A 15,481-nucleotide genomic window follows, 5' to 3' on the forward strand; every position below is an offset into this window, starting at 1 on the left:
CTACTACCTCTATTGTTTAAGAAGAATGACGACGAGTCTCCATAGACAGGAAGTCCTCATTGCTCTGTGCATGCCTCATGTATTCGACGTGGTGACGACCTCGTATCGAGATGCAAAAGCCAACTGGATGGGTTGGTGCCAACATTCGACGCTCCTTTCATGATAAGCAGTGTCTCGCCCTTTGGTTTGGCTGGTCGGGCAGTCAAACGCGAGGTCGGTGTTTGAGTAGAGTGCCCAGGCGGCAATGCAGATGCCGAGTACCAGAACGGCTGCCTGAGGAACTCGACATCATCGGGGATGTCATTTTTCACGTATGCCTTGATTGTAGCTGGTAGCAAAGCCGGCAGCAACGGCGGTCGCCGAGTTTGAAGTTGGTGCCATCTACCCCCGCCTGATAATTTGGCTTTTAAATAGAAGTATTTATCAGGAGGCTTTTCGGTCGACTTTTACGTCCAAGTCTCTGCAGTTACGAGTTGGCGGTGTCAAAATTCTGTTCTATCCCGATACAGTACCAATCCTTCAAACTATTGCCTATTCAGGTTCGATACACCGAACGCACCATGTATGCGACAGATCTAGAATCCATTCGTTTTGATAAAATTCTGGATGTGTACAAACGCACTATTTGCCTCGAAATGAAGGTTAATGGCATGACCAACCCCAGGGACGATATATGCCTGTGACCCGTTGCTGGCGGCAGGATACAGCGCAGGCTGAACCATGAGTGATTGGTCACCGGGCGCGTAGCAGTTAGCTTGGCAGAAGCTCATGTCATATTGTCCAAGCACAACATCCACTGGGCCTGTGAAATCCTTGGCAGGCATGATAGGCGAGGTTATGGTGAATGCCTCGCCAATGGTCAGAGTCTGTTTTGTCGCCTCGTCCAGAGCGAAAACTGCGAGAAACTGCAAGCGCGTCACACTTACTAGAGGCCAATTCACGTACTTTTAGGATCGAAGTGGGGATAGCGAAAGAAAGCAAATTGATTCGAGATCGAAGAGCCCGTAACGAGATAGCCGTTAGGAAGATCTCCGAACCTTAATGGCTGATTCTCATTGGCAATCGCGAGGTTAAAGTCAGCGAATATGAGCCCAAAACTGTTTGTATTCGTAGAGAAGCCTGTCAGAACTACCGCGTCCAAATCCTGAGGATATTTGACTGTGACTCCAACAGACTGTATAGAACCGTACGAATGACCGACCCCCACAACGTTGTCGAATCTGTGTCCGCCAAATCTTCCGTCCCGGAGGGACTGAATCAACACATGCGCGATCTCGACTTGGATGGACGACTGAACTACCCGAATGGGATCAGGGTGGTCGGAAGCGCCAGTTCCGAGACGGTCATATGAAAACGTCGGATAACCGGCGGCAGCGGCGACGTCGATGTAACTGTACTGCTTGGCAAAATCCCAATAAGACTTATCAAATCCAATACCATGGACCAAAAACTGAACCGTTTTCGACGACTTCTTGGCGGTCCAACTGGATAGCAAAGCTTTGTACTGATACTGAAAGCGCTGGAGACGAAAGCATCACCGCCATAGACTTGAGCCGGTAGAGATGAATTCGCAGACAGTAACTCAGCAATTGTCTCCGTCAATGTTAGCTGACTGGCTCCGTCTTCGTAATTAAGCTTTTGGTTCGTGCCTGTCGAAACGTTCACGGTTACAGTACCCATGATACACATAGCTTCGCCTCCAGCAGACAAAGACAGAGTAGCGTCTTTAAAGACATCCAGGCTGCCCGGGAATCGAACAGTAACGGGGAAAGCGGTGGAAACACTTGAAAGAAAAAGTGCCAAAGCGGTCAAGACGAGAAGACTCGGAGCAGAAATGAAGGCCAACATGTTGTTGGCTCTATTGACTTACTCAACAATGGCAGAACGGATGCGAGATAAGTGCCATCATATATTATCTGCGCAATGCCTCACCTGAAGCTCCGACAGTTCCTACTTTCGAATGGCTGACCTAAGTATGAGCCGGCACGAACCGGCATTGGTCGTCGGATATTCACCGGCCAGTGGTGAGCATTTTGGCGGCCGTGCAGCCCCGTCCGAAATACCATGATCCGTGTAAATTAAACATAAACGTATTACTGGGATTATTTACTGATGCGTAGCTGTGAAAGCTTGGCACTTCCGAACGGTGACTGAAGGGTTGATGGAAGACGATTAACATACGGCAAACACTGTTCAAAGCTATCGATAGGAAGCTTCCGGCAACTCCTTAGCCGCAGCACCACTTCATCGGCCAGAGGACTTGTAACGGCCAATCAATGACTGGAGGCTTCAATGTTGATGGCGATGATCCGCTACGACCTGAATATACCTGGCATAAAGTGGCATACGAAGTAGTAGTGTCAATTACAAATCATGGTAAGCTTATCCAGTCTATTTCTCGACTCAGATGCCCGAAGAAACGTGTTTTGGATGTTCAGCTCAGTTGTTCAAGGTGTTTTATGGTTACCATTTTAGGCGAACCGTAGGTTCAGCGACTGCATCCGGATTGGCTACCAGCAAATGTCTGGATCTATCTATTGAGAGTTGAATATGAAGTGGCAGAAGCGAGTGGTCATGCCGCGTTCGGCGGTCACTGCGGGCAGGTCGTTTCGGCCGCCCCTTTGGTTTGCTTCGAGGCGCAGCTAAGTCACTGCCAAACCTAGATAGGCCTGGCGCGGAAAAGCAATTGCGTCCTTGGACAATGAACTTCTTTATCTCGGTACGAGTTTGCGGTAGACCGCATTGGTCTATTGGCCATTCGCTGACGTACTCCCAGAGCTCTATTATGTCGCCGAGGATCACTTTGCACCGTTCGGGATGGCCGCGGACCGCATGAAAAATGCTTTCATGTTCTCGTGGGTAATGAGCTAATATGCGGACCTCATATTGTGCAAGTTTTGTTGACTTCCGCTGTTCACTGCCTGTGTTTGAAAGATCGTCGCACCCGCCATGTCTTCCTCCAGTCCCGGCTGACAACGAAAAGCTAATTTGCTATTTACGGCAGTACGGATTTGACATAAAGGAGTTCGATTTCCTGCATTAGCGGGCCGCGCTAAGATAATCGAACGTGGAAGACCCTTGTCAAGGCTATGTGAACTACGGTTCTGATTTATCCTGACCCTGGGGTGAAATAGTAATATCGCACTTTACTGACTGTGCCCAGGCCGCATCGTTATGGCGTCTTTTGGGCGCACTGCTGCGTAGTGCGTGACTACATAGCAGCACTTGTGATGAATGCGTTGTACATGTTAGTCAATCTGTGACCGGGTCGCTATTCATGTCCTACGTTCCGCTAAGTGGTTCAACCATTTATATTGGGAAGGTTTAGGGAAAATAACAGCACGAGTTTCAGAAGTACCAGTGTATATATCAAAAATACTGACGGCTTGGTGCTGCGGGCTTAGAAGTCGCAGAAGTTGGAGCATCGTACTGTAAGTTTTTATTTAATTGCATTCATAAAATTTATACCCTTAATATCTGACACCGTTCACCGCTCTCTAGCCGGTTAATTTGTCGATCGGTTCCCATGTCAGTTACATCCGAAACGGATACCGTTTGTCACCGAACACAACATGCAATACAACTGTCCTGTACGATAGAGCCACAGAATTCTCAGCTCGCGAACGAGGTCTCGAGAACTCTCTGGACGCAGAAACTAATCCGTCCACTACTGAACGACAATGTATCGGTTGACGTGCATCGATGGAAGGTCTTTACTGAAGGCCCGGTGTGCACGATCGATGATGGGACTCGATCTGGAATGTTTACCAGGATGGATTCACGACAACTTCGTACGCGCGCAACGAAAGGAGATTCATACTTATTCGGCAGTGGTAAATATCAAGCTCCGGTCAAGAATAGATGGACGTAATCCGGAGGCTGCCGTAAATTGTTGTCGACAATTTCCAAACCCTGGCAAATGAGTACACCCACAATCAGCAGAGCTGAGTTTGTTGTCCTTGAAAACCATTATGAGTCAGGCTAATAAACCATGCAATTTCTAGTATCCTGCATTCAACTGACAATGAGAATAGTCGCGATTCACAAAGTCGATTGTTGGGTACTCCCGAAACCGGCTTCGAGGAATATTTTGCGGTGCCATGCCCGCTTGTTTCGATTCGTGGTTACCACGGCTGTTAGTAGAGACGCTGGCGTCTCACAACCAAAGTTGCTGAATGGCAGAAGCTCACAACGCAGAGTAATAAATTTTTGTGGCGTATTGTTAATGTGGGGCCATGATTAGTAAGAAACAACTACAGCTGGCGTGGGAGATAGGACTCCGGTGTCGCCGGGTGAAGGCACGAACGGTATTCCTCGGAAATGCCGCGGCAGGGTTTCAGGGTTTTGGGTTTACCCGATGGTTTCCAGACGTCGAACACCACCGTCAACCTTCATTTCTATAGATGCAGGCAATACGACTCTGACACAGATATCTACATCTACTCACAGCCGGAAAAATGTTGCCGCTCCACACTCCAGTCTAGAACTACCGAGCGACAGAGACTACGTAGAACTCGGCGAAGCGACCGATAATCTACCTGATATTTCTAGACTTTTTCCAAGACACAGGGCATGCAGAAACACGATTAGTAATAGTCGCTCATACATGTTCGGGATACGCCTGGCTCTCTCTTGACTGTGACACACTGTGGCAGGGATAATTTGTAGAGCGCGCCGGCGCCTTGATGATATTCGTAATCCAAATGGCGGCGCGGCAACCCAAGCCCGTTCAGCCCCAGCCAGCCGTCAAGCCGGACGACGAGCCAAATTTTGCGTGTACTGTGATGACTCACCGCCGGGCCCCAACACGTAATCCCCGTGTGTCTGAAGTGCTGCTGGAAAGCAGTCCCTATTTATAATCAGACCCATTCGGAAGCTTTGTGCTTTATGAGAAATCATATTGCGACATTGCTGTCATAGATTCGCGAAGAGTTAGGCGCAATTTGCCCTGAACCCTTCGTGTCGGCTCCAACCGGATTGGGGCGGCCCGTGCTTGGCGCTGCGGCTCTACCTTCTACTAACCTTATCGTGACGCCGCATACTAATCACCGCCTCTCTACCGGCTATTCTAGATTAAGGCAAATGTTCCTGCGTCCCATCTATCAAGGTTTGCAAACGGAATTGACAAACACTTTCATTACTGGTAATTTATGACGTAAGCCACCTCGTGCTTTGCATCATCAGCAAGATCAACCGGACGGCCGCAGAATCGGCGCCGATTCATACATATATCATCGGTATCGGTAGTTCTCACCCCTATAGACCCACAATATTAAGCGTTGCGCAATGAGTTTGGAAGCGAATAATCATGATCTCGAGAAGTTGCCTGAGCCAAAGGTGGCGGTTGCGTCAAGCGACGAACCAGGTCAGGACGACTTTTTCAACATGTCCGAGATTGACCCCGTGCTCGCTAAGAAGATGGTTCTCGTGAACGCTGCCATTGATGACATAGGAATGACCTGGTACCACTGGAAGCTGTTCTGTCTCAATGGTTTTGGATACGCTGTTGACTCGGTAGGGACCGTATTTCTCAGTGCATGCGTCCAGAGACTAACAAATTGACAGCTTCTGATTGTCTGTCAGAGCATTGCTCAACCCCAAGTCGAACTTCAGTATCCGCGTCCGAACATAATCCGTGGAATTTCAGTCGCATCATCAGTGGGCTTATTCGTGGGAGCCGTGTTCTGGGGAATGGGTGCCGATATCATCGGCCGCCGCCTTGCCTTCAACACGTCGCTGTTTTTCTGCGCCATCTTTGTTATTATCGCCGGCGCCATGCCCAGCTATATCTCCTTCGCTGCCATGGTCGCCGTCTATAGCGCCGGCGCCGGAGGTAATTACATTCTCGACGCAACGACTTTCCTCGAGTTCTTGCCGAAACAGAAGGCATTCCTTACCACAATCATGGCAGTATGGTGGGGTGTTGGATACACAATAACCGGGCTTCTCGCGTGGGCCTACATGAGCAATTTCTCTTGCGACACTGTTGATACATGCACCTATGCCAACAACAAGGGCTGGCGGTATCTACATTATACCGCCGGCTCTATCGTTGTCGTCTGTGCAATTCTTCGCATCACAGTTCTCAAGATGGAGCATACGCCAAAATGGCTCCTGACTCAGGGCCGCGACAGAGAACTAATTGCGGTCTTAAACAAGATTGCGGATCGCTATGGCCGCACACATCATCTTTCGCTCGAGCAGCTTGAAGAGATCGGCCAAGTGCGGGCCATAGAGAAAGGCGCCAACCACTCTTCGAGAAGAACTTTCAAGCACATTCGGGGATTATTCGAAACCAAAAAGCTTGCGTACTCGACAACACTGCTTTTCTTTCTGTGGATCCTGATAGGCATTGTGAGTCTTCACTTCATCGGCATCTGTGGCACGACTGACTAATTAATCACACAGGCGAACCCTCTATATGGAGTTTTCCGCCCGTACTATTTGAAGACACGCGGCTACAAACCTGGACACATTGCATCTAACTACATCACATGGAGAAATTATGCCATAGCCAACATTTGCGGACTGGTCGGTCCCTTTCTTGCGTGGCCGCTGCTAGATGCCAAATACATCGGTCGTCGGGGCACGCTGGCCATTGGCGCCCTTCTGACAATGATATTTCTCTTCGCCTATACGCAAGTCAAGACACCAGGCCAGAACTTCGCCGTGTCGTGCGTCATCAGTGCAGTCGAGAACATCTTCTTCGGCGGTCTGTACGGCATCACCCCCGAATTGCTGCCGACCGCTTCGCGAGGAACCGGGTACGGCCTTGCGGTAGCGATTAACAGAATCTGCAATATCATGGCGTCTCTCATCGGAAGCTACGCAAATGTTCAGACCACGGCGCCGTTGTTTATATGCGCATCGTTCTTTGGTGGCATGGCTATCGTGTCAATGATGCTTCCCTTTGAACCAAGCGGACGCGGCTCTGCCTGATCCATTTGCCGGAACCTTCTACGTTCTACGTTCTACGAGCTTTTGGTGCGACTGTGCGTCGACTTGTGCTCTCCTCTTATTTTCAAATAGAATCTGTGTCTATTCAACTGCCCTCCAAAATGTCTAGCCCTTCTGTCATAGCCTTTCTGCGTCGTGCTCCGAGTAGAGTAATTCACGGATGCTCTCGTTCGGTGAGTGATTCACTTCGACACTGGTGGGAGTGCACTAGCGCAGAACTGTAGAAAACAAGAACCGTAACTTCCAGCATCAGGTAGGAGCTACCTTAAGTGTAATTGAGACTGGTTTGGTCACCTAACTATGAGTCGTCATTACATCTGAAGTAATCATGTATTCCATCATGCTCTCATGGCATTCAGGGAATCTTAAATATACTGTCAGTCATCTCGACATTATGGCAGATCTCGTCACCTCCTATTATGACTGCGGCTCGGACGGAAACAATGTCAAGTGGTTCAATAAACTTCGAGATGATCCGAGTGGCTTTGCACGCGTCGCTTTAAGATTTGTCGCGGGCAATCAGCAAAACTTTACTCTCAGCTTTCTGCACTGACCGACTATTTATTATGAACACTTGAGCGCATAACACTTATAGAATACATCTATATAATAATGTTCGCGTTGTTTTGCTTGTCTAATTGACTTCGCGTAGCAGTTATTCTGTGTAGACTATTCATCTCATTCATAATAATTAAGGAGATTCATGGAGCTTCAATGTTTCCCGCTTTGGGACGCGCTAAAGTTTCACTTCCGTTCCAATTCGAGACGCGTCCAATTCGAATGACGCGTTTGGCTCACCTTTATCTTCAATTTGACTACGCGTTAATGAACGGATATTAGAACAGATATGGATCTTATAACAACTGTCTCTTCTACGCCGGACGCCAACGACGTTCCTGCTTGTTCCTGCTTTGTAAGTCGGGATGGAATTGGAATCAGCAGCGTGCCCAAGAGAGTTCATCAACGCCTATGCGATCCTTCATAAATTTGCCGTGAAAAATGGGGCCGTCTATAATAAAGAAAAAAGTCGCTCGTACTTTTGTGCAAATGCGCCAAATTGCCTAAGGCGCGAAGGCTGCCGCAGACAAAATGAGCTACAGATGAAAATGGCTTAACTGTACGTGGATGGCGCGGTTCAAGAAACAGTTAAACGATAGGTGGAACTTGTTGACCAACACGAAAATCAGGTGAGAGTGGTAACGGCGGTGAGGGTCATGACAATGAGGATAACAACGATGACGGTGATTTCGAAGCAATTTGGGCCGATGCATTGTCACTCACGTAAGAAGTGAAAAGAGTAGATCAGTCGGTTGGAGCGAAAATATTGGTAGAGTAGACGGCGACCACATATTAGACGCCAGCTTATTAAGTGGGTGGACTAGAAATTTATAAAATTATTGCTAGAAGTGAATTTCTGAGCAATTAGCGGTGTGGCAGTGTGTGCCTGGGCCAAATGGGTACGACGTGAAATTTTAGCGTGTCCCAAAGAGGAATAGCGCAGCGAAGCTTCGTGATTCTCCATAATTAATGGGCAAAAACACGGCCGCCATTAGGCACCTTATTCACCCGAGATAATTATGGCGCCATGTTATATCAAAACCCTAAGCCTATGAGGAAACAAGGCCCAAGCCTTCAATTTAATACCCTAACCCGTGCAGGATGATCTCCGAGCAACATGAAATCACCCTCTGTAAGGTTACGGGCACACTTATATCCTTAACCACGATAGTTGGTTCCGGGTGATCCCTGTTTACTATAGTGCACGACTCTGGTCATATTTATTCAACTAAAGCGATTCAAGACAAATTCATTCGATTACCACAGTCTACTCACGCCTGAGCACGGAAAGAAAGATAATCCTCGATGGATTGCGGCTCAATGGATTTTCTCTCCTTGTCCATCAGCACGTCCATGCCTTTCAAAACCTCATCGACTGTCTTCAGTCCCTTTATCTCCTGAATCGACATTATTGCGGTCCTGCCCATAGCCCAACCTCCGGAAACCCACGTCTGTCCCGTGTATGTATTCTGCTCACTTGCCAGCGCTAGAATTGCCGGTGCATTTGATTCGCCGGTATACGTGGCCTTGAAGGCATCCTGATGAGCTGGCGGCAGATCACCAATGACATCCGCACACATCCGTGAGAAAGCGCAAGGACCGACTGAGTTAACCAAAATGTTGTCCGCTTTACCTTCTACCGCGAGAGACTTTGTCACACCAAGCATTGCGCCGCGCGCCAACACGTAAGTGCTACTGTAGGGCATTCCGAAGACAGAATCTGACGAAAAGTTGACGATCCTCCCGTACTTCTGTCCTTTCATGTGTGGCCACGCGTAATGAATGAGTGCCATGGCGCCCAGGGCATTGACTTCAAATACTTTCCGGAAAGCACTAATGGGCTGAGTGTCAATCGGGCCGTAGATTATGATGCCGGCGGCGTTGATAATAATGTCAATCCGTCCGAAAGTCTTGATTGCCAAGTCCACGATCTTATCAGCTTCTGTGGATACGTCATGCGTGCTGGCGATAGCAGAGAGGCCGGCTGCCTGTAGTTCCTTAACAAGATCCTCGACAACGGCGGACGACCCATCACCTGCTGATGAACAGCCGTAATCATTCGCGACAACATTAGCTCCAGCTCGCGCAAGTGCCAAGCAAACAGGTTTGCCTATAGACCCAGCAGCGCCTGTTACAATTGCGGTCCGATTAGAAAATGAGGTTGGGGCAGCCATCTCCAAGAAGTCTTTCAAGTTAAAGGCTATTCAATATTTAATGTCTATATCAAATCGTTAGCAACTGCGTTTATAATTCACCCCCTACTTCCAGGACATACTCAAATGTAAGTGCGGCTGTCAACTGAGCCCAGTCTTCAATCAGATTTGAGAACAGTTAATAAGTTATATAGCCCCTTTGTAAGGATCTGGCTGTAATGCAGATCGGACACTATTAATCTAGAGAGTGGAAAACTAAAGATCTAATATATTGTTCGATTGATAGAAGAGGTGGAACGGTCGACTTTTATATCCGTCTACTCCATCTCTTGGAACGTGCAATTTGTTCGAATGACGACGTTTCAATGATCGCCTACCCTAAACAGTTTAGCGCAGATGTGTATTTTGAACACAGCTTCTTCCTCAGACCTACGCGAACTATGAATGCATATTTCTTTACGGAATTTTCAGCCTCCTGCGGCTGGATGCGGCATGTCTTGATCAAGCTGTGTTCTACCCTTAAAAACAAGGTACAACCATGCATGTCTAGCGAGCGCCTTCCCCCTTTAGTATTCCGTCGCGGATTACGAGTACTGATAACCAAAATAACACAGAAGCATACAGCATAATTCAGTGGCTAACTGAGTCGGTAATAATTTGGTACCATTGTGCGGCGTGCCGGGTAGCGAAGGCAACAATGAAGTGACCATTGGCCAATCACAATGTTAATGAGCGCCTACTCTAAACAGTTTAGCGCAGATGTGTTGTTTTGAACACAGCCTCCTCCTCAAACTGACGACGAACTACAACTCTTCATGTCGCAGATAAAACTAGGGACTACAAATTTCTTTTCTCATTCCACACATAGGTACAACCAATGTCTCGCGAGCGACATTCCCCTTTGATATTCCGGTTCGTGTCGGGCACAAGCAGTACCGCCCAGGAGCGGAGCGTTGTGCGCTCTCATGCAATGACGGAATACCGTCGACGCCAACGAACAGATAAGTTACTTTCAACGGCTACTACGAGGCAGAAACAGCGAATCACCACCATATCCAAGTCTGAGGACGAAGACAACATATGCGGGTGTCTACAATCTCCTTCCCAGCCAATGGAATTGTTTAGTCCGCTATTCAATGAAGAAATAGCCAATCTTCCTATTAGTTATCAGTTCTGCCTTAGATGCGGCCGCGAAATGCCAATGGACTCTAATTATATATTGGTTGAAAGCCATGAGCGCAGTCTGGCTCTTCATATCCTGTCTTCGTCGCTCATCGCCGATCTTGGGCAGAGAGAATTTGATCCATTTCATAGCATGCCGGGGCTAAGCTACAGACTTAACGAGAATCAACTAGCTGAATTGAACATTGTGAAAGCATATAGTACGAACTTCCGTGTGGCAGGATTGTTTACACTGAATCTAACGGGGATGCAGCTCTAAAGTTTTGTCTTCCTAATCCGATCAAGTCCGTCGTTTTCCCTGAGATGGTTAGCGATCCGGCCCTCTGTATGGCTGTGCTGTACATGGCATATGCATTCTTGGCGTCTGTCCGAGGGTGGTTTGACCATACCGTCGCTCTAGCGATGAAGCAAGCCTCTATCACTTATATCAACAAGACTATCTCAAACCCAGCAACTGCTACTCAATCTGGGACTATGGCCTCCATAGCTTTTGTAACCAGTGGGACCTGGGTAAGATGCTCTTTTGTCCCACGTGGAAGCTAGCATTATGGAGTACCTATTAACAAGTGAAACAGGCTTTCGGTTCAGACTCGGCTCCAATTGAAGTAGGAGCTCATTCCGCGGGCTTAGAGGCTATAGTAAAGCACAGGAATGGGTTGAATACGCTGGCCAATGACGGTTTCGAACAAATGCTGCGCAAGTTCATTGTCATGTAAGCACCTCCTTTTTGCGCTTGATTTTAGAATTTCAAACTCAGGTCTGGAACAGGCAGCATTTCTTGATCTGCGCTCTGTCTGGCGCCTACCCTAGCATAACCTATCTTAGCGATTTTGAAGAGGCATGCACGGCACCTGAAAGTAATATCGCGCTTCAAGAATGCCCTTTGTACTGCCCAACCGAGAATTTCCAGTTTTTCCGTCAGTCAAAGCGCTACACTCCCGAAATACTAAGAATTCTCATTCTCACTCGAGACGTCATCGAGATATTTCTCGGCAGTCCCTCAACCACTCCTGAAAGCAATGAAATTCTTGGACCGAGGCTGACAGCGTTACGTACCGAGCTTGAGTCCTTTCCACCTACCGCAAGAATTTATGCAGGCATTTCGAATGATGCTTCCAATGAGAAAAGCCCCTCGGTTTCAGCTCTAGCTCGGACCAATAATGCCTACATTTACGAATCCATACGCCTTGCATCCCTTATAACTCTCCATGTGTTTTTTCACAAACTTTCCTCGTTTACCGATGTTCCCGAGAACATGACTCAGGCGCTCATTTCCGCACTCAAACACACTGACATCGGTGGCACGTGGGGTGATATGCTTGGCCCATTGTACTGGGTTGCTCTGACAGGATCTGCCTGTGGCCAGGGCAAACCTATGCACCGCTTTTTAGATAGTACGTTAGGTCGCGCGATGTTCGAAATGGGGTATACCGTGAGAGATTTTAGGTGCACGGTTGTGCCAGTCAACAGATTTGCGGAGTTGCATCGGAAATTAACCTTGAGACGGAATAGTGCATGATGGGAAAGGGAACTAGAACTAGAGCTGTGGATCATTAACAGTTGCTTCATTTCTCCCTTACTTTTTTCTCCGTATTTATCTGACCATTCCGTGCCGTGGCCTAGGATATTCACATCATTCCACGGTGCGGTGATTGGTGTTGTTTCCGTGTCAGTCCTAGTAACCTCCCGCCCATTCGATGTAGTGTGAATCCGCTCATTGTCAGTCTCGATTTCGCTCTGACCTTCGGTCTATTAATATTATTGGAAGCCGGTGTCATCCTAGAGACATCTTCCTTTCCTTCGTGATGGGCATATATACAAAATGCATTGATAATGTAAAGATAGCAGACTCGGCAAGAAAGATGTACCACTAATGGAATGATTGGTTAGGATTTGACGTTGATGCAACATCTTGGACAATGACACTGCTTAAGGAAGGTTCTTTTTGGTAGTAATGTAGATTGCCTTCAAAGTTCAATCTCCCAGAATGAAATAATACTATATAAAGCTGCCAGTAACTCTTTTCAGGGCGCAGCCCGCATTGATTGACCAACTATGCCATTTCGAGGATTTCTGTCGAATACGTTCTCCATCGCTCCAGAATGCAAGTGGCAACAAGCCTACGGACACGGCATACCCGATGACGTACTCATCTGGTCCAGAGCGCCTGCTCAGAAGGGTTTAGCGCAAAACCTTCTGCATAGCTCCACAATGCAAGTGGTGACAAGCCTAGGAGGCGGCATAAGAGTTGATGTACTCATCTTGGTGATTGTTTAATGTCGAGCGCCTGCCCAGAAGGGTTTAGCGTTCCGAGTCAACCTCTGGCGCTTGACCCTAAAGATTGCTGGAGCTATGCTTGGCTTTTGCACAATCAAATTACCTCTAAGCTGAATCTCCATGGCGATTCTAAATCAGCTTCTTGTCCAGCAACACGAATATAAATAGTCCTCTTTCCACCATGCTCAACGATCTATCTCTCCTTTTCATTCCTCATCGATCATATCGATTCGTTTTTCTAGCCTGATCGTTTTATTCTAAGCCGAGTCTTGCAACAAGTGTTCTCTCTTTCACAACCGTTAGAATGAAGCATTTGCAGAACAGTATGACAATGGCCCTGGCCGTTATGTGCTCTTTGAAGCTGGTAGCTGGAAATCAGGCGTGTTTCCAACCTGCTACTCCTAGCTGCTTGTACGGGAGCTTGACGCAGCCATACTACCCGCCCAATGCTGTCTGCCAAGACTACATGATTCCGGTGGACATCGAATACACCAATGTCGCCTTCAATGCCACCAGGTGGGGTGATGACTACGGGCTCAACAACTTCTTAGATGTTTTGACTACCCGTGCTGGCGTTTACGATTCCCCACCGGTTGGCCTTGCTTCGCCGTCGACGCAAACGGCTACGGTGAACATTGCCGCGACATTCTGCACTCCGAAGAATAAAAATGGAAAGGAGAAGACTGTTATTCTTGCAACGCATGGTATCGGACCGGCGCGTGCCCACTGGAATGCACCTGTCCAGCCGGATTCCTACAACTTTGTCCAGTACGCGATTGGTCAAGGGTACTCGGTGTTCTTCTACGACCGTCTTGGAACTGGAGCGTCCGACAAGTAAGATAGACCTCAACATCGAAATTTGACGGAGGAAAAGCTAACTTCCATCAGAGTTTCAGGATTTGACAATTCCATCTTCAAGGCCATTTCTGTCCTCCAAAGCATCTCCAAGCTCGTCCGAAATGGTCTCTACACTGGAAGATTAGGAAAGCCAAACAAGATTGCGGTGATTGGATTCTCATTTGGTTCATACACAACCCACGGAGCGATTGCAATGGATCCAAGTATTGCCGATGCCGTCATCTTAACAGGGATGGGATTCAACCTGACTGGCATCAACGTCAATGGTCTGTTGCGCTCATTTGTTCCACGCGTTGCTTCACTTCAAAACTCTGCTCTCTACGGCGACCGCGACCCAGGCTATGTGACCTGGGTTGATAAGTACACCCAGATCTGGAAGTGAGTGTTGATCTTCAATCAGAACAGTGATTTGAATGCGAACAAGTGCTAATCTTCAATAGCTATTTCAAGTATCCCAACTACGATCCCGTCATTGCTGATTATGCCGAGACAGCAAAACAGCCATACGCTATTACCGAGTTCCTCTCTTTGCTCAGCGGTCCTACGGACGCTAGCGCATTCAAGGGTCCTGTCCTGGTCAGTACACTTCATGTTCCCTTGGGCACCAGTATAAATTATCGTTCGCAAGCTTGCTAATATTACCGATCAGGCTATCACTGGGGAATATGACTATATATTCTGTGACGGATACTGCCGCGGACTCTTGGAAGAGCCTGGGAGAACTTATTATAAAAATGCAAAATACGTACCTTATATTCACCCCGGAGCTAGTCATCAGCTCTTTCTTCATTACAACGCTACCGGGGCGTTCCAGGTTATTACTAATTTCTTGAATGAGAACGGGTTGTAATATATTTTGTCTCGTCCTGGATATTGTTCTCAGTACCGAGAGAAGTCGATCGATTTAGGAACTCTCTGAGGAAGGTACTTGAGATTATTGGAATTGATATGGTCTTTAGAAAATAAAGTCGTAATTTCTATGCTTCATTGACTATCATGAGAGCTGTCTCTCATTGTTACGGCTACTTGCCTTTTTTTCGTTCTCTCTTATTTTCTCTAGCGAGTTCTTGTTGTAATAATTCCTACGTGTTAGAACATATAAACCTTGAGTCTTTACATTAGAATTCGCGCGTACTTTCCCACTACGGAACCATTGAATAATGACTGGACATCGGAACATGTGGGAAGAGATTCCACACGAGGTAATACATATTGAGGCAACCTGGACATTTTTCTTTCACCAGGTACATCATTTCAGTAGACCCGGAATTTTGATCAATGTACCCTGGAAACGTGAACTATGGAGCATATCACGCATTGACCCCACGAGCGTGGGAGATAATTTGGGTTCAGGGGCCACTGGTCCCGTCGAGGCTCGACAGTTCAGGGGTTGTGCATCGATACAGCCCCGGAACACAGACCCACGTCAGGAAGTACAAGTCCTAGAAGGTTATACGTCATGTACATGACAAACCTTGCTGGGACGGAGGCCATGG

General features: G+C 47.7%; 5 protein-coding genes across 5 annotated transcripts; 3 read left to right on the top strand and 2 right to left on the bottom strand.

The window, feature by feature from the left end:
• Nucleotides 1-575: 575 nt before the first annotated feature.
• Nucleotides 576-1,848, bottom strand: V1508DRAFT_432892 (catalytic protein; the record flags this gene model as incomplete). Its single annotated transcript, XM_066941963.1, has 3 exons — nt 576-925; nt 946-1,519; nt 1,549-1,848. 3 exons carry the CDS (start codon nt 1,846-1,848, stop codon nt 576-578), a joined length of 1,224 nt encoding a protein of 407 aa, XP_066795512.1.
• A 3,537-nt stretch (nt 1,849-5,385) lies between these two features.
• Nucleotides 5,386-6,939, top strand: V1508DRAFT_355409 (major facilitator superfamily domain-containing protein; the record flags this gene model as incomplete). The annotated part of the gene is made up of 3 exons (XM_066936954.1): nt 5,386-5,514; nt 5,566-6,354; nt 6,409-6,939. 3 exons carry the CDS (start codon nt 5,386-5,388, stop codon nt 6,937-6,939), a joined length of 1,449 nt encoding a protein of 482 aa, XP_066795513.1.
• A 1,775-nt stretch (nt 6,940-8,714) lies between these two features.
• Nucleotides 8,715-10,179, bottom strand: V1508DRAFT_371329 (uncharacterized protein). The gene is made up of 2 exons (XM_066937483.1): nt 9,791-10,179; nt 8,715-9,733 (listed from the first exon to the last, which is right to left on the bottom strand). Exon 2 carries the CDS (start codon nt 9,687-9,689, stop codon nt 8,787-8,789), a length of 903 nt encoding a protein of 300 aa, XP_066795514.1. The 5' UTR covers nt 9,690-9,733; nt 9,791-10,179; the 3' UTR covers nt 8,715-8,786.
• A 288-nt stretch (nt 10,180-10,467) lies between these two features.
• Nucleotides 10,468-12,719, top strand: V1508DRAFT_418392 (uncharacterized protein). Its single transcript, XM_066940458.1, has 4 exons — nt 10,468-11,050; nt 11,104-11,360; nt 11,426-11,562; nt 11,619-12,719. Exons 1-4 carry the CDS (start codon nt 10,546-10,548, stop codon nt 12,367-12,369), a joined length of 1,650 nt encoding a protein of 549 aa, XP_066795515.1. The 5' UTR covers nt 10,468-10,545; the 3' UTR covers nt 12,370-12,719.
• Nucleotides 12,720-13,262: 543 nt separating this feature from the next.
• Nucleotides 13,263-14,878, top strand: V1508DRAFT_418396 (Alpha/Beta hydrolase protein). Its single transcript, XM_066940459.1, has 4 exons — nt 13,263-13,961; nt 14,016-14,363; nt 14,426-14,561; nt 14,635-14,878. The coding sequence occupies exons 1-4, from the start codon at nt 13,432-13,434 to the stop codon at nt 14,833-14,835; spliced, it is 1,215 nt and encodes a 404-aa protein (XP_066795516.1). The 5' UTR covers nt 13,263-13,431; the 3' UTR covers nt 14,836-14,878.
• The last annotated feature ends 603 nt before the right edge of the window (nt 14,879-15,481 follow it).

The sequence above is a fragment of the Lipomyces doorenjongii genome (genome assembly GCF_038497915.1).
Source record: "Lipomyces doorenjongii strain NRRL Y-27504 unplaced genomic scaffold V1508scaffold_28, whole genome shotgun sequence".
In the NCBI taxonomy this organism is placed as follows: Eukaryota; Fungi; Ascomycota; class Lipomycetes; order Lipomycetales; family Lipomycetaceae; genus Lipomyces; species Lipomyces doorenjongii.